Genomic DNA, 23,471 nt, shown 5'->3' on the forward strand with positions numbered 1-23,471 from the left:
TAAACTACAGGTAACTGCCAAAATAAAGGAAACACCAACATAAAGCGTCAATAAGGCGTTGGGTCACCACAAGCCAGAACAGCTTCAATGCACCTTGGCATAAATTCTACAAGTGTCTGAAACTCTATTGTAGGGATGTGACACCATTCTTCCACGAGAAATTGTTGACATTGGTGGAAAACGCTCTCAGGGGTTTCTTCAGAATCTTCCATAAGTGTTAAATTGGGTTGAGAACTGGTGACTGAGACGGCCATGGCATATAGTTTACATTGTTTTCATGCTCATCAAACCATTCGTGTCCTGCACATGGGAGCATTGTCATCCTATGAGGAAATAGCCACGACAGCCAAAATCATTTTTTTTACATGACCCTAGGCATGGGATGTTATTTGCTAAATTAACTCAAGAACTACACCTGTGTGAAATCACCTGCTTCAATATACTTTCTGTACCTCATTTACTCAAGTGTTTCTATTATTTTAGGAGTTACCTGTATGGTGCACATACATAGCATAAATCAAACCAAATTGGTCGCTCATACATATGCGCATATGTTATTGAAGGTGCAGCGAAATGCCTACTCCTACCTTGACTAATACATAATTTAAATTCCTCTTTTACAATCCCAACATATTTTCTCACTACTAGACACTTTTCACAGGGTGGGGTAAAGGCATATTCCCAACGTCTCAGCACTTGAGTTTGCAGAAATCGGAAGGGGAGTGGGCGCCTGTCACGTGCCTTTATTTCGACATAGGGAAAATTAAGGGGAAGGGGCAGCGGAGGGGTACATTGAGGACATCCGATTTTTTTTCCTGCGTTGGTAGGCTATTTGTGGGGAAATCCTCTTGGTTAGCTGTAGGGCTTATAAGTAGCAAGTGTATTATTTTGTATAATACTGTAAGCAACATTAGAGCTTCATAAAAATAGTTTTCTCCCAGAGCGAGTGTAATTATGTTTTGGACTATTTTACTTAGCGGAAGCGTAGAGTTTTGGTTCAGGAGTGTTGTTTGGGTGCTACTGAACGAGAGCAGGCAGTGAATTCAGGTGATATCAACGCAAGCCGGCAAGACCCCTATCATTGCACATCGCATTTTACTTTTGGGGGCGTTTTGGGGACTTCCAATACAATACAACATTCATTCCTCTTCGTGTCCCCTTCCCCTTTCCTTTTCTCCGGACAATTGAAACATAGAAAGCCTCAAGAATGGCCCAGATACTGCCGATACGATTTCAGGAACATCTGCAGGTAAGAAGGCAAACAGCCGGGGGAAAAATCGCAGTACAGATGCATTTTCGCGCAGTTCTTTAGCATTCCAGGCCCGCACGTAGAAACACAACTACGCATTTAAATGGAATCGTACACGGGGCTGTAGCCTGCAGGGAGAATGCTCAATATAGCCACAGGCCTAGCTAGCTTGTGCAGGGCAGATGATGACTTGATAAAATTGAACAGTCAAATCGTACTGGGAGGCGATAGTCTGCTTACTGCAGACCCGAAAACACAGACAGTGATTCACGCCGCAGTCTGTTCAAGTGGAAAAACGTCGCTGTCACAACTCACAGAGCCTACGCGTCAAAGCTCGAAACCGCAGTATTTTGACACTTTGATGCCTTGATCGCGGCACTGAAGTACCAAGATTGTTAATTAACCCTACATGACACATCCGATTTAACGAATACGTTCCAAATGTATACCGTTTTACCTCCATAGAATGAGTTAGAGGAAAGTTAATCGGATCGTAAATCATAGCGCTGTCCACTCAACTAGAATCAAGATCTCGTGAAAACGTTTTTGGTCATGGTTCTCTATCTGAATCGATTGGTTATTTAAGCTATGTTGCAAGATTTATATGCATAATTAAGGTATAGGCTGTTAGTTAATGAGCTATAGGCCTACTCAATTAACTATTGTTAGAATTGAGTGTTTTGAAAGAAATGCATGCGGTTATTTAAACTCTGTGTTTAGGATGTGACTAGATTATATGGCTTCATATTTTTTCATTAGTAGGCCTTGTTGGAGAACCCACCAGTAAACCTCTCCATATGCGTAGTGGATCACATCAATGCGGTAATGTTGTTAATTTTGGTAGCTGCACCGGCCCAGTTTCTTTGGACCAAAGTGCAAGTTTCTTGTGATGCGCTGGTTCAAGCCCTACTCTGCTCGTTCCCCCTCCACTCCTACAAATGCATCCATTGAAAGGCAACACACCATTATTTGAGATTTGATCAGGCATGTCTATTAATTGAAAGTGTATCCATTTAGTCCTACCCATGTATGCTGTGCATGGTAGGCCTCTGTGATTCTAGGTGGCTCGGAATAAACTGAGGACTTTGGGCCTCAAGTTGCTTTGTTTTTTTCTCCTGAATTGGTATTTACAGCCTCTATGCATTAAACAGTATAGTCTGGGTGGGTTTAGGTATGGATTTACATGCACTGCCATGTAGACTCAGATGAGACTGGCTTTGTTGTTTTAACTCTATGTAGAACAACTATAATACACTATGTATGTGGATTAGACTATTTCTGCCACACCCATTGCTGACAGGTGTATAAAGTCGAACACACAGCCATGCAATCTCTATAGGCAAACATTGGCAGTAGAATATCCTTACTGAAGAGCTCAGTGACTTTCATCGTGGCTGTCGTAGGAGGCCTCCATTCCAACAAGTCAGTTCGTAAAATTTCTGCCCTGCTAGTTAGAACCGTCGGGAGCTTCAAGTGGAAGCGCATTCTCTGGAGTGAAGCTTCACCATCTGGCAGTCCGATGGACGAATCTGGGGTTGGAGAACGCTATCTGCCTGACTGCGTAGTGCCAACTGTAAAATTTGTTGGAGGAGGAATAATGGTCTGGGGCTGTTTTTCATGGTTCGGGCTAGGCCCTTTAGTTCCAGTGAAGGGAAATCTTAACGTGACAGCATAGAATGACATTCTTGATGATTCTGTGCTTCCAACTTTGGGGAATGCCCTTTCCTGTTTCAGCATGACAATGCCCCTGTGTACAAAGTGAGGTGCATACAGAAATGGTTTGTCGAGATCGGTGTGGAAGAACTTGACTGGCTTGCACAGATCCCTGACCTCAACCCCATCGTTCACCTTTGGGATGAATTGGAATGCTGACTGCGAGCCAGGCCTAATGGAAGCAAGTCCCCGCAGCAATGTTCCAATATTTAGTGGAACACCTTCCCAAAAGAATGTAGGCTGTAATAGCAGCATAAGGGGAACCAACTCCATATTAATGCTCATGATTTTGGAATGAGATGTTTGACAAGCAGATGTCCACATACTTTTGGTCATGTAGTGTAAATGCCATTTAGCAGATGCTTTTATTCAAAACAACTTAGTCATGCGTTCATACATTTTTACTCATGGGTGATTCTGGGAATCATACCCACTACCCTGGCGTTACAAGCGCCATGCTCTACCAACTGCTGGACCTTTCACAATTGTATAAGGCTAGGAATAAACAGAGCACCCTCAATAAACATTGGCCTACAGACACACACACACACACACACACACACTGTTAATTAAGCATTGCCAGTGTCTCATTGTGTGGGCTTGTACATGTAATTAAACACCCAACTTTTTTTTGTGTAATTCTCCTTTTTCCCAGGCTTGACTGACTGACCCTAATCTAGGCCGTGTGTGAGGTAGAGGTCTTCTCGGGTCCAACAGGTAGGACCCGAGGACAATCCGACCCGAACCCAAATGGACCCGACAACAATCAGACCTAGACCTGACCCATACCCTAACTGGTCTGGGTTTAGACCAGACCCGATTGGACCCATCTGACAAAATAATTTGTTTTAGACCGCTGCTCCCAAGTGGCACTGCATCGCATTGCTAGAGGTGTCACTACAGACACCCTGGTTCGAATCCAGGCTGTATCACAACCGGCCGTGTTTGGGAGTCCCATAGGGCGGCACACAATTGGCCCAGCGTCGTCCGGGTTTGGCCGGTGTAGGGCGTCATTGTAAATAAGAATTTGTTCTTAACTGACTTGCCTAGTAAATAAAGGTTAAATTAAAAAATATATAATAATATCAGCCAAGTTGCTCTTCTCGTTAATAAATACAGTGCCTTCAGGAAGTATTCACACCCCTTGACTTCTTCAACATTTTGCTGTGTTACAGCCTGAATTTAAAATGTATAAAATCTAGATTTTGTGCCACTGATCTATACACAATACCTCACAATGTTAAAGTGGAATTTTGTTTTGAAAAAATTCTAAACGGAATTGTCTTGAGTCAAGTATTCAACCCCTTTCCTATGGCAATCCTAAATGCGTTTAGGAGTAAAAATGTGCTTAACAAATCGCATAATGCGTTGTATGGAGACACTGTGTGCAATAATAGGGGTTAATATGATTTTTGAATGATTACCTCATCTCTGTACCCCACACAGGTCCCTCATTCGAGCAGTGAATTTCAAACACAGATTCAACCACAAATATCAGGGAGATTTTCCAATGCCTGGCAAAGAACAGCACCTATTGGTACAGTCGATGGGTAATAAATAAATAAAAAGCAGACACTGACTATCCCTTTGAGCATGGTAAAACTTATTAATTTAGCTTTGGATGGTGTATCAATACACCCAGTCACTACAAAGATACAGGCGTCCTTCCTAACTCAGTTGCCGGAGAGGAAGGAAACCGCTCAGGGATTTCATCATGAGGCCAATGGTGACCTTAAAACAGTTACATTTAATGGCTGTGATTGGAGAGAACTGAGTATGGATCAACATTGTAGTTACTCTACAATAATAACCTAAATGACAAAGTGAAAAGAAGGAAGTCTGTACAGAATGAAAATATTACAAAACATGCATCCTGTTTGCAATAAGGTACTAAAGTAAAACTGCAAATGATGTGGCAAAGAAATTAACTTTTTGTCCTGAATACACATCACTGATTACCACTCTTCATATTTTCAAGCATGGGTGGTGGCTGCATCATATTTTGGATATGCTCGTTATCGGCAAGGACTAGGTAGCTTTTATAAAAAGAAAATCCTAGAGGAAAACCTGGTTCAGTCTGCATTCCAACAGACACTGGGAGATGAATTCACTTTTCAGCAGGACAATAGCCTAAAACACAAGGCCAAATATACACTGGAGATTCTTACCAAGACGACGTTGAATGTTCCTGAGTGGCCTAGTTAGTTTTGACTTAAATCTACTTGAAAATCGATGGCAAGACTTGAAAGTGGCTGTCTAGCAAAGAGTTTTAAAAAATTATTATGGGAAAATATTGTACAATCCAGGTCTGCAAAGCTCTTAGAGACTTACTCAAAAAGACTCACAGGTGTATTCGCTGCCAAAGGTATTGACTCTGGGTTTGAATAGGTATCTAATCAAGATATTCTTCATTACACTTAAAACATTATTTTTTAAATTCTTCCACTTTGACATTAGAGTATTTTGTGTAGATTGTAAAAAAAAAATGAAAGACATACATTTTAATCCCAATATGTAACACAGCAAAATGTGGAAAAGGTCAAGGGGTTTGAATACTTTCTGAAGGCGCTGTAGGTATTTTTGGCTCTGCCTTCTATAAGTCAATAAATTCACCTTGTTAGTGTAAAATAAATATGCTATAGGTTGTGCGGAGCTGTGGTCGAGTCTATCAGCTGTAGTTACATAGACCCGAGACCCGATGACAATCAAACAGGATCTGACCTGTACCGAGGGAAAATTTTGGACCCAGACCCTCTCGGGTGTTTGGGTGGACCCGTGAAGACCTCTAATGTGAGGGAGAAAGAATGTCTGAGTAAATGGATTCTTGACCTATGCCCTTTGGTAGTTAATTTACAGTGTAGTACAGTGTGTGCATTAGTCTATTAGCAGATTCATGATTATTCTGGGGCTCAGTCTGTGACAAATTATGCTCTGCAGTATGTAGGGCAGATATTGCTAAAAGCACCCACCCTCTGCTTTAGCTTAGCGGGTTTATGCAGTCATAAGTCTCACAGAAGACCTAAGTTTAATACCCTGTCATTTAGCCTCAGCCTGACACTGCCCTAGTAAGAGGGAGCTAGATACCTGTAAGGGGTTTAGCCAATCATTAAAGGATTGGATATGGGGCAATTCGGGCAAATGCCAGATGGGCTGGTCCATCTTTAGCCCAGTGTGCTTGTCTATTTATACTTTTTTTTCTGCAGAAGTATGGATCATTATTTGGCTAATAATGAGGGACCTGAGAGAAACAAATTGTCCGGTGTATTAGAAATTTCTGGGCCGATTTCTTGTCCCAGTCCGTCCATGTTGCCTGTCCACCCTGCTTTGTGATATTACTCTACACAGAGGGTGGTGCGGACAGCCCAGCATATCACTGGGGTGAGGTCCCAGCCATTCAGGATATACACACCAAGCGATGTCTGTGGAAGGCCTGAGAAATTGCCAAAGACTCCAGCCACCCTTGTCATAGATTCTCTCTGCTTCCATCCGGCAGGCGGTACCAGAGTATCAGGTCTCGGACCAGCAGGCTCCGAGACAACTTCTACCCTAAGCAATGATACTTTTTAAACAGATAGACAATAGCTGCCCACCACCACCAAGGACTATATGCACTGACTATGCACTCTTACTGCTCTCTACCCACACACGCCTACATTGACACGCTTGTGCACACTCGCACTTAACACACACACACTCATTACCACGCAGACTACCACTTATGCTGCTGCCATATTGTTTATTATTATTAATCCTGCTACCAGTCACTTTCTCCCAAGTTTTACCAGCCACTCCATTTTCTTACCAGACACATTTTTTTCAGGATAAAATAAAGAATTAAGATGCATCACAGAAAACATTGTAGCCCACACTTTCACCACTGTAGCGTTGAGATTCTCTATTCCAGACTACCACACACACACACACACACACACACACAACACGTTCGTTTTTTTTTTACATGTGGGCTCTGGATTGGAAAACAATAATGCTCCCAAATGCTCTATGACAACCAGCTAGTGTGGCTGGTAAAAATAGACATTCTACCAGCCAATGGCAAAATCTACCAGCATGTGGCTGGTGTTAATTTCTCACTCTGTGTACATACTGTATCTACCTCAACTACTCCAGTATCCCTGCACATTGTACATTTGGTACTGGCACTGACCCTGTATATAGCATGCAAATTCTCTTTTCTATTTTGTGTTTTTGTTTGTTATACTATATTGAATACTGCGTTGTTGGGAAGGGCTTGCAAGTTAAACATTTCACTGTACTTGTGCATGTGACAAATAAAACTTGAAACTACTAACAGATGACCAGCTCCCTGCTCTTGGCGGCTGCTGTTGTCTCCATTAATAGACAGATGCGGTAAGCAGGCCCATTTAACCCAGCAAACCACATCAGGGCAGGAAGGGGAAGTGAGGTGATCATGATCATCAGGCCCAGCAGAGCACCTCTGGCAGGAGAACTGTTGCCTGGGACTGCTCTGTCTAATGGCTGGAGTACCGTCAGTCAGGCATATCGCTGCATACTACCCCCCCCCCCTCCCCATACTACCCCCCACACACACACACCACAGTCTCAGCTGAAACAATGCACCTAACTGGAATGAGCTGTCCTAAAACTGTAGTCTGTTATTGTCAGTCTATATTGTTGTGTACCATTCTTTATTCATGGCTGTGTCCTTGGCTGAGAAGCAACCACACACATGAATGGTCTCAGGATGCTTTACTGTTGGCATGACACAGGACTGATGGTAGCGCTCACCTTGTCTTATCCGGACAAGCTTTTTTCCGGATGCCCCAAACAATCGGAAAGGGGATTCATCTGAGAAAATGACTTTACCCCAGTCCTCAGCAGTTCAATCCCTGTACCTTTTGCAGAATATCAGTCTGTCCCTGATGTTTTTCCTGGGGAGAAGTGGCCTTTTTGCTGCCCTTCTTGACACCAGGCCATCCTCCAAAATCTTCACCTCACTGTGCGTACAGATGCACTCACACCTGCTGCCTGCTGCCATTCCTGAGCAAGCTCTGTACTGGCGGTGCCCCGATCTCACAGCTGAATCAACTTTAGGAGACGGTCCTGGCGCTTGCTGGACTTTCTTGGGTCCCCTGAAGCGTTCTTCACACCAATTGAACCACTCTCCTTGAAGTTCTTGATGATCCAAAGAATGGTTGATTTAGGTGCAATCTTACTGGCAGCAATATCCTGAAATGCAGTGGAAATGTTTTTTGGGGATTCAGTTCAAAGAGGGACTTTGCAATAAATTGCAATTCATCTGATCACTCTTCATAACATTCTGGAGTATATGAAAATTGCCATCATACAAACTGAGGCAGCAGACTTTGTGAATTTTATATTTGTCATTCTCAAAACTTTTGGCCTCGACTGTACATACACATGCAGGTAGGCCTGCTGCCTCAGACCGGATATTTTATTTTTTATCTATTTGTTAATTTTATTTTTAACTGCATTGTTGCGAAAGGGCTCGTAAGTAAGCATTTCAAGGTAAAGTCTACACTTGTTGTATTCGGGGCATGTGACTAATAAATTAGATTTAGGCTAAACAAACAGCGATGGATTACACTCATAACCATGGTCCGCATCGAATGTGAGATTGTAACACAAATGTCCATGGAGGAGTGGTGTGTGTGTGACTGAGTGTTGGTTGGTTCTTCAATCCCTGTATGGACCTAAAATCCCCAAAAGTTTCCACAAGGATAGTAAAACAAGGAAAATGCTCCCTCTTTAGGACATTTCCCACCTCCCCATGTGGACAAATGCTATTTTAAGTTTAGCGTTTAGGGTTACAATTAGGGTTAGGGTTTTGGGATAAGGTTAGAGGTGAAATCGGATTTTGAATGGAAATACATTTTAGGTCCCCACAAGGATAGAAGAACAACGTGTGTGTGTGTGTGTGTGTGTGTGCGTGTGTGCGCGCGCGTGCAGGTGCACTCATTGGGCTGTGGAAACTTGGTGTTTCAATTTGCGTACTATCGTGCTCTGAGCACGCAAACTGGAGCATACAATGGTCAGAGTTTTTGAAACGGAGCACAGAGGGCACTTCTTGGGTGCATACTTTGTTTTTGTTCTCCTTTCGAAGCATGCATCGGCGCAAGCTTCAACTTCAAATATTTACAGGATTGTTGACGTAATGTGACGCCTAGACGCAACCGTGTAAAAACGATGGAAAATGTTATTGAAATCAATGGTGGCTGTTTTGCAGCTGAAGCGAGAAAATGAACTCAGACTTCCGAATTAAATGTTGCCCGTTCACATCTCATATGTTGCCGGACTACAATCCATTTATCTTGGATACGTTAATAAATACATACTGTGCTCATTACCCACTGTCGTGTGGGTAGATCGCATGACCATAGCCAGTTAGCCCTATTGGATTTACTATCTAGCTACCCACAAAGAATTGACAGCTAGTCATCTACCTCACATAACATTAGTTTTAGATTGTTTTTGCCCGTTAAACCAGCTGGCTAGCTAGATGATTACTATTGACTATATATAAGCTGATCATTATTAAGTAAAAAGGTTTGCTTTGTGTATGTCTAGTTTAGTCTCTATTGCCATTATCCTGCCTGGGAGAAGTTCCGTGAATGGGAAGATAGAGCGTGAGGTAATACAGTAGATGGAGTGCGAGTTCTTTTCAAATGTAATGTTTTATGCGTTCTCCACACTCTCGTCCTCACAAGAACGTACTAATAAGAACGTCCTCGGCGAATACACTCGGAGCATAAGTGTGGAGCACTGTAGTATGCATATTGAGAAACACCCTGGGTTGTGGTTGCGAGTGATTTAGTCTGGAATGTTCTATATAGGAACGGGGGTGCTTCCGGTGACTCAGCCACCCCACCCTAACCCAGGCCTCAAACAAGCACTGTATTCCAGGAATTCTTGAGTACAGCTCCCCTGCCCCCCCCCCCCCCCCCCCCAATTCCCCCAGCTTACTGGTTACCTCTTCCTTTACTTCTCTATCTCCCTCTATCCTCCCTCCCCCTGAGAGATTTCTGGCAGCCAGTGGAGATATCTCCTCTTTTGGCCTTTCCTCTGATGTTATCGTCTGATTTAGTGCTCCATCCTAACCCCTGACCCCCTCACAGAGCTGGGTGAGGCCCAGTGGAGACCGAGAGACACGAGCCAGTTTGTGTTTTTCCCCCATCATGGTTAGGGTATGGGGAGGGCAAGGTGATCCTAGATCTGTGCCTAAGGTCAAGAACAACTTCACCTGGAATTTAGCCAGTATCACTGAATACTGTTACTGAAAATGGTTGAAAACCTTCAGGTGGTATGTTGTGGTTGTAACCAACCATGTTCAGTATTCACTGATATTGGCTATATCTTCAGATCAAGAGGCTTCTTCTCATTAGGACAATGATATGCTCAATGATGGAGATAATCTACTACTGAGAATCAGTGGAGATCTGTCTCTCTGAAAATGATGACCTGCTGGGAGAGATCACATCACACTCTAGATCAGACCTGTGTCCCAGTTGGCATTATATTCCCTATATAGTGCACTACTTTTGACCTGGGCCCTACACACACTAATGAATAGGGTGCCATTTGGGAGGCACACTAGAGATCAGGGCACATTCTCAGCCTACTCCGGGAAGCCCCTGTGAACCCACTAGCAGAGGTCTGTGCTGAATCAACCATGTGAACAGGCTGCTGTTTACATGGTATTTACTTAGAAATAACGTAACATGGTAATTACACAATAATTACATGGTTATTAGTGTTCGGCATCTGAGATTCCTGAAACAAGCACCACTTTGTACAGTTTTGTATTTCGTAGTGTTGGGTTATTTGAATTAAATATGCAGCAGAAACTACTGCTGCATGTTATGGTATAATGCCTCAGTAAAAGCTAAATGAATAGCAGCTGTCATTGAAAATAAAGCTTTCCAGAGTCAGCCTAATATCCTGTTGTTGTCTGTCTGCCTGCCTGCCGTATGCTACTGTATGCCCACACTGTTTCCATGGGCTGACTGTGATGGGTGCCACCACCGCCTAACCTTCTTGGAAACGACATTTAAGAATTTCCTCCTCAGAAAATTGGACAAGAACGGGAGTTCTTTTAATAGAGGGAGTGATTTTGGTACCAACTGTTTTCCCCACCTTTAGGCAAATGTCAGCAACTGGTGCCTTTGTTTTTTCCTATAATTTTTTTCATGGAGGTACGACTCCAGCAAATCTCACTGCTTCTATGGATGTTTCAGTGTTTTCCACAAGCACATGTAGTAGCCACAATATGATATCAAACAGAAAAAACATAATTTTGACTTCACTGGGCCTTTAAAGAATCGTGTAACAATTTGAGCTTCTACTTTTAAAAATCCACCTTTCCAGATACAAGTCTCTCACCGTTGCCCCTTGCTATAGACCACCTTCTGCCCCCAGCTGTGCCCTGGATACCATATGTGAATTGATTGGCCCCCATCTATCTTCAGAGCTCGTGCTGCTAGGTGACCTAAACTGGGACATGCTTAACACCCCGGCCATCCTACAATCTAAGTTTGATGCCCTCAATCTCACACAAATTCTCAATGAACCTACCAGGTACAACCCCAAATCTGTAAATATGGGCACCCTCATAGATATAATCCTAACCAACCTGCCCTCCAAATACACCTCTGCTGTCTTCAACCAGGATCTCAGCGATCACTGCCTCATTGCCTGCTTCCGTAATGGGTCTGCGGTCAAACGACCACCCCTCATCACTGTCAAACGCTCACTAAAACACTTCAGCGAGCGGACCTTTCTAATTTACCTTGCCCGGGTATCCTGGAAGGACATTGACCTCATTCCGTCAGTAGAGGATGCCTGGTTATTCTTTAAAAGTGCTTTCCTCACCATATTAAATAAGCATGCCTCATTCAAAAACATTTGAACCAGGAACAGATATAGCCCTTGGTTCACTCCAGACCTGACTGCCCTTGACCAGCACAAAAACATCCTGTAGCGTACTGCATTAGCATCAAATAGGCCCTGAGGTATGCAACTTTTCAGGGAAGTTAGGAACCAGTATACACAGGCAGTTATGAAAGCAAAGGCTAGCTTTTTCAAAACAGAAATTTGCATCCTGGAGCACAAACTCCAAAAAGAGCACCTCCTCACAGCTGCTCAATGCACTGAGGCTAGGAAACACTGTCACCACTGATAAATCCACGATAATTGAGAATTTCGATAAGCATTTTTCTATGTCTGGCAATGCTTTCCACCTGACTACTCCTACCAAATCAAATGTATTTATATAACCCTTTGTACATTGGCTGATACCTCAAAGTGCTGTACAGAAACCCAGCCTAAAACCCCAAACAGCAAGCAATGCAGGTGTAGAAGCACGGTGGCTAGGAAAAACTCCCTAGAAAGGCCAAAACCTAGGAAGAAACCTAGAGAGGAACCAGGCTATGTGGGGTGGCCAGTCCTCTTCTGGCTGTGCCGGGTGGAGATTATAACAGAACATGGCCAAGATGTTCAAATGTTCATAAATGACCAGCATGGTCCAATAATAATAATAAGGCAGAACAGTTGAAACTGGAGCAGCAGCACGGCCAGGTGGACTGGGGACAGCAAGGAGTCATCATGTCAGGTAGTCCTGGGGCATGGTCCTAGGGCTCAGGTCCTCCAAGAGAGAAAGAAAGAGAGGAGAGAATTAGAGAACGCACACTTAGATTCACACAGGACCCCGAATAGGATAGGAGAAGTACTCCAGATATAAAAAACTCCCTAGCCCCCCGACACATAAACTACTGCAGCATAAATACTGGAGGCTGAGACAGGAGGGGTCAGGAGACACTGTGGCCCCATCTGAGGACACCCCCGGACAGGGCCAAACAGGAAGGATATAACCTCACCCACTTTGCCAAAGCACAGCCCCCACACCACTAGAGGGATATCTTCAACCACCAACTTACCATCCTGAGAAAAGGCCGAGTATAGCCCACAAAGACCTCCGCCACGGCACAACCCAAGGGGGGGGGGGGGCGCCAACCCAGACAGGATGACCACATCAGTGAAAATCAACCCACTCAGGTGACGCACCCCCTCCAGGGACGGCATGAGAGAGCCCCAGTAAGCCAGTGACTCAGCCCCTGTAATAGGGTTAGAGGCAGAGAATCCCAGTGGAAAGAGGGGAACCGGCCAGGCAGAGACAGCAAGGGCGGTTCGAACTTCCGGCGCCGACAGAGATGGCCGCCTCGCTTCGCGTTCCTAGGAAACTATGCAGTTTTTTGTTTTTTTACGTGTTATTTCTTACATTAGTACCCCAGCTCATCTTAGGTTTTATTACATACAGTCGAGAAGAACTACTGAATATAAGATCAGCATCAACTCACCATCAGTACTACCAAGAATATGTTTTTCGCGACGCGGATCCTGTGTTCTGCCCTACAAACAGGACAACTGAGTGGATTCCATGCAGCGACCCCAAAAAAAAACAACTCAGAAAAAGAGGGAAACGAGGCGGTCTTCTGGTCAGACTCCGGAGACGGGCACATCGTGCACCACTCCCTAGCATTCTTCTTGCCAATGTCCAGTCTCTTGACAACAAGGTTAATGAAATCCGAGCAAGGGTAGCATTCCAGAGGGACATCAGAGACTGTAACGTTCTTTGCTTCACGGAAACGTGGCTCACTGGAGAGACTCTATCCGAAGCGGTGCAGCCAACGGGTTTCTCCACACATCGCGCAGACAGAAACAAACAACTTTCTGGTAAGAAGAGGGGTGGCGGCGTATGCCTTATGACTAACGTGACATGGTGTGATGAAAGAAACATACAGGAACTCAAATCCTTCTGTTCACCTGATTTAGAATTCCTCACAATCAAATGTAGACCGCATTATCTACCAAGAGAATTCTCTTCGATTATAATCACAGCCGTATACATCCCCCCCCAAGCAGACACATCGATGGCTCTGAACAAACTTTATTTAACTCTTTGCAAACTGGAAAACATTCATCCGGAGGCTGCATTCATTGTAGCTGGGGATTTTAACAAGGCTAATCTGAAAACAAGACTCCCTAAATTTTATCAGCATATCGATTGCGCAACCAGGGGTGGAAAGACCTTGGATCATTGTTACTCTAACTTCCGCGACGCATATAAGGCCCTGCCCCGCCCCCCTTTCGGAAAAGCTGACCACGACTCCATTTTGTTGATCCCTGCCTACAGACAGAAACTAAAACAAGAGGCTCCCACGCTGAGGTCTGTCCAACGCTGGTCCGACCAAGCTGACTCCACACTCCAAGACTGCTTCCACCACGTGGACTGGGACATGTTTCGTATTGCGTCAGACAACAACATTGACGAATACGCTGATTCGGTGTGTGACTTCATTAGAACGTGCGTTGAAGATGTCGTTCCCATAGCAACGATTAAAACATTCCCTAACCAGAAACCGTGGATTGATGGCAGCATTCGCGTGAAACTGAAAGCGCGAACCACTGCTTTTAATCAGGGGAAGGTGTCTGGTAACATGACCGAATACAAACAGTGCAGCTATTCCCTCCGCAAGGCTATCAAACAAGCTAAGCGTCAGTACAGAGACAAAGTAGAATCTCAATTCGACGGCTCAGACACAAGAGGCATGTGGCAGGGTCTACAGTCAATCACGGACTACAGGAAGAAATCCAGCCCAGTCACGGACCAGGATGTCCTGCTCCCAGGCAGACTAAACAACTTTTTTGCCTGCTTTGAGGACAATACAGTGCCACTGACACGGCCGGCAACGAAAACATGCGGTCTCTCCTTCACTGCAGCCGAGGTGAGTAAGACATTTAAACGTGTTAACCCTCGCAAGGCTGCAGGCCCAGACGGCATCCCCAGCCGCGCCCTCAGAGCATGCGCAGACCAGCTGGCCGGTGTGTTTACGGACATATTCAATCAATCCCTATACCAGTCTGCTGTTCCCACATGCTTCAAGAGGGCCACCATTGTTCCTGTTCCCAAGAAAGCTAAGGTAACTGAGCTAAACGACTACCGCCCCGTAGCACTCACTTCCGTCATCATGAAGTGCTTTGAGAGACTAGTCAAGGACCATATCACCTCCACCCTACCTGACACCCTAGACCCACTCCAATTTGCTTACCGCCCAAATAGGTCCACAGACGATGCAATCTCAACCACACTGCACACTGCCCTAACCCATCTGGACAAGAGGAATACCTATGTGAGAATGCTGTTCATTGACTACAGCTCGGCATTCAACACCATAGTACCCTCCAAGCTCGTCATCAAGCTCGAGACCCTGGGTCTCGACCCCGCCCTGTGCAACTGGGTACTGGACTTCCTGACGGGCCGCCCCCAGGTGGTGAGGGTAGGCAACAACATCTCCTCCCCGCTGATCCTCAACACTGGGGCCCCACAAGGGTGCGTTCTGAGCCCTCTCCTGTACTCCCTGTTCACCCACGACTGCGTGGCCACGCACGCCTCCAACTCAATCATCAAGTTTGCGGACGACACAACAGTGGTAGGCTTGATTACCAACAACGACGAGACGGCCTACAGGGAGGAGGTGAGGGCCCTCGGAGTGTGGTGTCAGGAAAATAACCTCACACTCAACGTCAACAAAACTAAGGAGATGATTGTGGACTTCAGGAAACAGCAGAGGGAACACCCCCCTATCCACATCGATGGAACAGTAGTGGAGAGGGTAGCAAGTTTTAAGTTCCTCGGCATACACATCACAGACAAACTGAATTGGTCCACTCACACAGACAGCATTGTGAAGAAGGCGCAGCAGCGCCTCTTCAACCTCAGGAGGCTGAAGAAATTTGGCTTGTCACCAAAAGCACTCACAAACTTCTACAGATGCACAATCGAGAGCATCCTGGCGGGCTGTATCACCGCCTGGTACGGCAACTGCTCCGCCCTCAACCGTAAGGCTCTCCAGAGGGTGGTGAGGTCTGCACAACGCATCACCGGGGTCAAACTACCTGCCCTCCAGGACACCTACACCACCCGATGTCACAGGAAGGCCATAAAGATCATCAAGGACATCAACCACCCGAGCCACTGCCTGTTCACCCCGCTATCATCCAGAAGGCGAGGTCAGTACAGGTGCATCAAAGCTGGGACCGAGAGACTGAAAAACAGCTTCTATCTCAAGGCCATCAGACTGTTAAACAGCCACCACTAACATTGAGTGGCTGCTGCCAACACACTGACACTGACTCAACTCCAGCCACTTTAATAATGGGAATTGATGGGAAATGATGTAAATATATCACTAGCCACTTTAAACAATGCTACCTTATATAATGTTACTTACCCTACATCATTCATCTCATATGCATACGTATATACTGTACTCTATATCATCGACTGTATCCTTATGTAATACATGTATCACTAGCCACTTTAAACTATGCCACTTTGTTTACATACTCATCTCATTTGTACATACTGTACTCGATACCATCTACTGTATCTTGCCTATGCTGCTCTGTACCATCACTCATTCATATATCCTTATGTACATATTCTTTATCCCCTTACACTGTGTACAAGACAGTAGTTTTGGAATTGTTAGTTAGATTACTTGTTGGTTATTACTGCATTGTCGGAACTAGAAGCACAAGCATTTCGCTACACTCGCATTAACATCTGCTAACCATGTGTATGTGACAAATAAAATTTGATTTGATTTGATTTTGCTCCAGAGCCTTTCCGTTCACCTTCCCACTCCTGGGCCAGACTACACTCAATCATATGACCCACTGAAGAGATGAGTCTTCAGTAAAGACTTAAAGGTTGAGACCAAGTTTGCGTCTCTGACATGGGTAGGCAGACCGTTCCATAAAAATGGAGCTCTATAAGAGAAAGCCCTGCCTCCAGCTGTTTGCTTAGAAATTCTAGGGACAATTAGGAGGCCTGCGTCTTGTGACCGTAGCGTACGTGTAGGTATGTACGGCAGGACCAAATCAGAGAGATAGGTAGGAGCAAGCCCATGTAATGCTTTGTAGGTTAGCAGTAAAACCTTGAAATCAGCCCTTGCTTTGACAGGAAGCCAGTGTAGAGAGGCTAGCACTGGAGTAATATGATCACATTTTTTGGTTCTAGTCAGGATTCTAGCAGCCATATTTAGCACTAACTGAAGTTTATTTAGTGCTTTATCCGGGTAGCCGGAAAGTAGAGCATTGCAGTAGTCTAACCTAGAAGTGACAAAAGCATGGATTAATTTTTCTGCATCATTTTTGGACAGAAAGTTAATGATTTTTGCAATGTTACGTAGATGGAAAAAAGCTGTCCTTGAAATGGTCTTGATATGTTCTTCAAAAGAGAGATCAGGGTCCAGAGTAACGCAGAGGTTCTTCATAGTTTTTTTTGAGACGACTGTACAACCATTAAGATTAATTGTCAGATTCAACAGAAGATATCTTTGTTTCTTGGGACCTAGAACAAGCATCTCTGTTTTGTCCGAGTTTAAAAGTAGAAAGTTTGCAGCCATCCACTTCCTTATGTCTGAAACGCATGCTTCTAGCAAGGGCAATTTTGGGGCTTCACCATGTTTCATTGAAATGTACAGCTGTGTGTCATCCGCATAGCAGTGAAAGTTAACATTATGTTTTCGAATAACATCCCCAAGAGGTAAAATATATAGTGAAAACAATAGTGCTCCTAAAACGGAACCTTGAGGAACACCGAAATTTACAGTTGATTTGTCAGAGGACAAACCATTCAGAGACAAACTGATATATTTCCGACAGATAAGATCTAAACCAGGCCAGAACTTGTCCGTGTAGACCAATTTGGGTTTCCAATCTCTCCAAAAGAATGTGGTGATCGATGGTATCAAAGGCAGCACTAAGGTCTAGGAGCACGACGACAGATGCAGAGCCTTGGTCCGATGCCATTAAAATGTAATTTACCACCTTCACAAGTGCCGTCTCAGTGCTATGATGGGGCCTAAAACCAGACTGAAGCATTTTGTATACATTGTTTGTCTTCAGGAAGGCAGTGAGTTGCTGCGCAACAGCCTTTTCTAAAATGTTTGAGAGGAATGGAAGATTCGATATAGGCCGATTTAGTTTTTAAAAATATTTTCTGGGTCAAGGTTTGGCTTTTTCAAGAGAGGCTTTATTACTGCCACTTTTAGTGAGTTTGGTACACATCCGGTGGATAGAGAGCCGTTTATTATGTTCAACATAGGAGGGCCAAGCACAGGAAGCAGCTCTTTCAGTAGTTTAGTTGGAATAGGGTCCAGTATGCAGCTTGAAGGTTTAGAGGCCATGATTATTTTCATCATTGTGTCAAGAGATATAGTACTAAAACACTTGAGCGTCTCTCTTGATCCTAGGTCCTGGCAGAGTTGTGCAGACTCAGGACAACTGAGCTTTGAAGGAATACGCAAATTTAAAGAGGAGTCCGTAATTTGCTTTCTAATAATCAGAATATTTTCCTCAAAGAAGTTCATGAATTTATCACTGCTAAAGTGAAAGTCATCCTCTCTTGGGGAATGCTGCTTTTTAGTTAGCTTTGCGATAGTATCAAAAAGGAATTTCGGATTGTTCTTATTTTCCTCAATTAAGTTAGAAAAATAGGATGATCGAGCAGCAGTAAGGGCTCTTCGGTACTGCACGGTACAAGCAATGCAGGTGTAGAAGCACAGTGGCTAGGTAAAACTCCCTAGAAAGGCCAAAACCTAGGAAGAACCTACCCCGATCAACAGCCCTGCACTCCCCACAGCAACTTGCCCAAGCCTTCCCATTTCTCCTTCACCAAAATCCAGATAGGATTTGCAAAATCTGGACCCCTAAAAATCAGCCAGGCTAGACAATCTGGACCCTCTCTTTCTAAAATGATCCACCGAAATTGTTGCAACCCCTATTACTAGCCTGTTCAACCTCTCTTTCGTATCGTCTGAGATCCCCAAAGATTGGAAAGCTGCCGCGGTCATCCCCCTCTTCAAAGGGGGAGACACTCTAGACCCAAATTGCTACAGACCTATATCTATCCTACCCTGCCTTTCTAAGGTCTTCGATAGCCAAGTTAACAAACAGATCACCGACCATTTCCAATCCCACCGTACCTTCTCCGCTATGCAATCTGGTTTCCGAGCTGGTCATGGGTGCACCTCAGCCACGCTCAAGGTCCTAAACGATATCATAACCGCCATCAATAAGAGACAATACTGTGCAGCTGTATTCATCGACCTGGCCAAGGCTTTCGGCTCTGTCATTCACCACATTCTTATCGGCAGACTCAACAGTCTTGGTTTCTCAAATGACTGCCTTGCCTGGTTCACTAACTACTTCTAAGATAGAGTTCAGTGTGTCAAAACGGAGGGCCTGTTGTCTGGACCTCTGGCAGTCTCTATGGGGGTGCCACAGAGTTGAATTCTTGGGCCGACTCTTGTCTCTGTATACATCAATGATGTTGCTCTTGCTGCTGGTGATTCTCTGATCCACCTCTACGCAGACGACACCATTCTGTATACATCTGGCCCTTTGGACACTGTTAACAAACCTCCAGACGAGCTTCGATGCCATACAACTCTCCTTCTGTGGCCTCCAACTGCTCTTAAATGCAAGTAAAACTAAATGCATGCTCTTCAAATGCATGCTCTGCCCGTCCAGCATCACCACTCTGGACGGTTCTGACTTAGAATATGTGGACAACTACAAATACCTAGGTGTCTGGTTAGACTGTAAACTCTCCTTCCAGACTCACATTAAGCATCTCCAATCCGAAATCAAATCTAGAATCTAGAATCTTCTTATTTCACAACAAAGCATCCTTCACTCATGCTGCCAAAAATACCCTCGTAAAACTGACTATCCTACCGATCCTAGACTTCGGCGATGTCATTAACAAAATAGCCTCCAACACTCTACTCAGCAAATTGGATGCCATCTATCACAGTGCCATCCGTTTTGTCACCAAGGCCCATATACTACCCACCACTGCGACCTATATGCTCTCGTTGGCTGGCCCTCGCTTCATATTCGTCGCCAAACCCACTGGCTCCAGGTCATCTATATGTCTTTGCTAGGTAAAGCCCCGCCTTATCTCAGCTCACTGGTCACCAAAGCAGCACCCACCCGTAGCACACGCTCCAGCAGGTATATTTCACTGGTCACCCCCAAAGCCAATTCCTCCTTTGGTTGCCTTTCCTTGCAGTTCTCTGCTGCCAATGACTGGAACAAACTGCAAAAATCACTGAAGCTGGAGACTCATATCTCCCTCAAACTTTAAGCATCAGCTGTCAGAGCAGCTCAATGATCACTGCACCTGTACATAGCCCATCTGTAAATAGCCCATCCAACTACCTCATCCCCATACTGTTATTTATATTATTTATTTTTCTCCTTTGCACCCCATTATCTTTACTTGCACACTCATCTTCTGCACACCTATCATTCCAGGGTTTTAATTGATATATTGTAATTTTTTTGCCACTATGGCCTATTTATTGCCTTACCTCCCTTATCCTACCTCATTTGCACACACTGTATATAGACTTTTTCTATTGTATTATTGACTGTATGTTTGTTTATTCCATGTGTAACTCTGTTGTTTGTGTCGCACTGCTTTACTTTATCTTGGCCAGGTCGCAGTTGTAAATGAGAACTTGTTCTCAACTAGCCTACCTGGTTAAACAAAGTTTAAAAAAAAAGGCTTCAAGCTTCCTTCTCAGCTATCCACAACACAGCTATGATTGAAGAATGAAGCAGGTGTTAAACATTGGCCAAATGAACAGCACTCGTACTGATGCAATTCGGTAGGCTATTGACAGGGTTGGGTAGGTTACTTTCTAAATGTAATCCGTTAGTTACTAGTTAAATTTGTAACAATAGTGCCACTTTTGGATTACCCAAACTAATGTAATCAGTTTCTTTTTTGGGATTACTTTTTCCTTAATAGTCAATTAGAAGAAGACAAAAATGTATGTTGCAAGTTGAACAGAATCTATTGTAGGATAAATCAATGTTAAAGTTTACATAGCTGGCCATATGGATTTTAAATGTTACTTTATGGGTTGGGTTATGTAGGCTTCTTCTAACTAAACCATCGCTTTCTACTACATATAATAACACAATTTAAATGATATATTTCCATTAAAAAACAAAGTTTATCAGAATTCCAGTCATTCTAATAAATGTTATACCCCTTGATCTTCAAGAATATGACTTGGAAATATGGAAGTATAGATTAGCCAAATTGTTTTACCTGAGCAGAACACCAAAACTAAGGACTTATTAGCCAGCCCTACTCTGTTGTTGATGAATTTGTGGTCATGGAGGACTGATTGGGCTCATTGATTCGAGTTGAAAAATAAATGCTGCGCTCATGGAATGGCATGCACTGAGCACTACTGAAAAGTGCTATTTACATTTGAAAAATGAATGCCATGTTCTGCATTTGCTATAGGTCTATTGTTTCAGTTTTTGTTGGTGACACTTTGATATCTTGATAATATGCAGCTGTTTTTAAAGGACAAATCCACAGATGAAACGATAACAAAACGGACCTCTGTTTTGGTAATAAGCGAAAGGAACGGGCCTGGAGAAATGTAACCACTCTCAGATTAATAGACCGAGCTATGGATGGACTGACCATGTTATGAGGCTATACAGCGTTTGTTTACATTGACCATTTTTACAAACATTGGAGAAAAACAAGCTTATATTTTGGGTTCTCATGGAGTGTGACAGTTGAACATAAACTCATGAGGTATTTACAAGTTATATTCTTCAAGAATCCAAAAATGGATGTAGCAACTACAGATTGCCCTTTTTTTTTAAAGTCTATCAAGTGTGTGAGTTTGAGCATGTGTCCATTAGGCCTTTGGATTTTGTTATTTAGATTGAGAAATAAAATCCCCACTTTTATTCCACAGGCTGGGATCCGCACTGTGCAGCTGTTGCCAGAGCACATTTTTCACTGGCTGTCCACTGGTTTCAAAAAACAATGATTGATAGGCACCCTAAACTTCTTGTCCGGATCAATACCATGGACATATAACTACGTTGTATGATTTTATGAATGGGCAGGATATATGAGATCGACTTTATTCAGTCAGTTCGACACCTTTTATGAACTACTTTTACTTTTGTAAATCCCCTTTTGTAAATCCCTTTCCCTAAAATAAATAAGATCAGCGAGTAGATTGCTGGCCGCTTCTTTTTGCTCGGGACAGCTTGCTGTGTGAAGGCATCAACGCAATGACGGCTATGACTTGCGGGTGGGCTCGAAGGTGCTTGAATGAACAGCCAATAATTTTGCTCAAATACAAATGATATGACATTTACGGGTGTAGTCATCAATGGTTTGCAATGGTAAACTGTGACAGAGCAGGTAAATGTTGAACTGGAATGCAAAAAATGCACTGAAAAGTTACTGACCTGACAAGATCCACTGGCCCAACACATGTTTTTACTGATCATTTAGCTAGGCTATTTGTTTTAGAATTTTAGGACCCCTTTAGGTATCTCAAACAATATTGTAAAAATATTTGATAAAATATTGGTTGTGTGCTTTATTACTATAGCCCATAGTAACGCATTGATAAATGGCAACAAAAAAAAGTCAGAAATTACATCATAAGGAATAAGGTTTTGAAGTGTCTGCCCTAATTCTAAGAGATAAGAAAGTTCAGCAAATACATTTTTGGGGACACATATTTAACCCCTATTTAAGTCCAGTGACTGAGAAGACTGCCCTTTCCACATTAGTCATTAGTTTGTAGCCCAAACTGTTTGGGTGCTACAGACAGAAGTTGGCACTTCAGCGTTACCAACTTCAGGCGGGTCCTGTAGGGCTTGTGGGGGTCGTAGAGCAAAACTGACAACACCATTGTGTAGGCCAAACCGTTCGGAAGGTACAGACGTTTTCGTGAGAAGACCAATTTTCGGCATGTCTCATGGTCTGAGACACGGCTGTAGCTCGGCCACCTTCCACCGCAGATGCGGAAGGGCGTGAAACACAGCAGAGATGTCTAGCTTAAACTGACGGATTTAGATAGAGATGATTGTATTATGTTACTTAGATTGATACATGGGTGCACAAGCATTTCGCTACACTCGCATTAACATCTGCTGACCATGTGTATGTGACCAATAACATTTCATTTGATGTGAGCAATAATGGCACACATTTCAACTATTCCAAAAGAGGTCAAAATATACCCAATCCATTGAAAAGCTGTGTGTGTTGCGGTGTGTTTCAGCTGCAGAACCTGGGGGTGAACCCGGCTAACATTGGTTTCAGCTACCTGACCATGGAGTCTGACAAGTTCATCTGCATCCGGGAGAAGGTGGGCGAGCAGAACCAGGTGGTGATCATAGACATGGCTGACCCCAATAACCCCAGCAGACGTCCTATCTCTGCTGACAGTGCCATCATGAACCCTGCCAGCAAGGTCATCGCCCTCAAAGGTAGGGTACCACCACGACCTTACGCTTGCCTCCCAAGTGGCACCCAATTCGCCCAGGTAACACACAACTTATGACCAGGGCCCATAGGGCACTATGTAGGGAATAGGGTGCCATT

At 43.9% G+C, this 23,471-nt stretch overlaps 1 protein-coding gene across 2 annotated transcripts in view; it reads left to right on the forward strand.

Annotated features, from left to right (window-relative positions):
* Nucleotides 1-704: 704 nt before the first annotated feature.
* Nucleotides 705-23,471, forward strand: part of LOC110525817 (clathrin heavy chain 1) — a 47,967-nt gene continuing 25,200 nt past the window's right edge. For both annotated transcript variants that reach the window (XM_021606255.3, XM_021606256.3), the window contains exons 1-2: nucleotides 705-1,249; nucleotides 23,149-23,356. In XM_021606255.3, coding sequence (XP_021461930.2) covers nucleotides 1,208-1,249; nucleotides 23,149-23,356 — 250 coding nt within the window. In that variant the 5' untranslated portion in view covers nucleotides 705-1,207. The remainder of the gene's footprint in view (nucleotides 1,250-23,148; nucleotides 23,357-23,471) is intronic.

Source organism: Oncorhynchus mykiss, chromosome 6 (genome assembly GCF_057628025.1).
Source record: "Oncorhynchus mykiss isolate SJ-2025 chromosome 6, ASM5762802v1, whole genome shotgun sequence".
NCBI classification, from domain to species: Eukaryota; Metazoa; Chordata; class Actinopteri; order Salmoniformes; family Salmonidae; genus Oncorhynchus; species Oncorhynchus mykiss.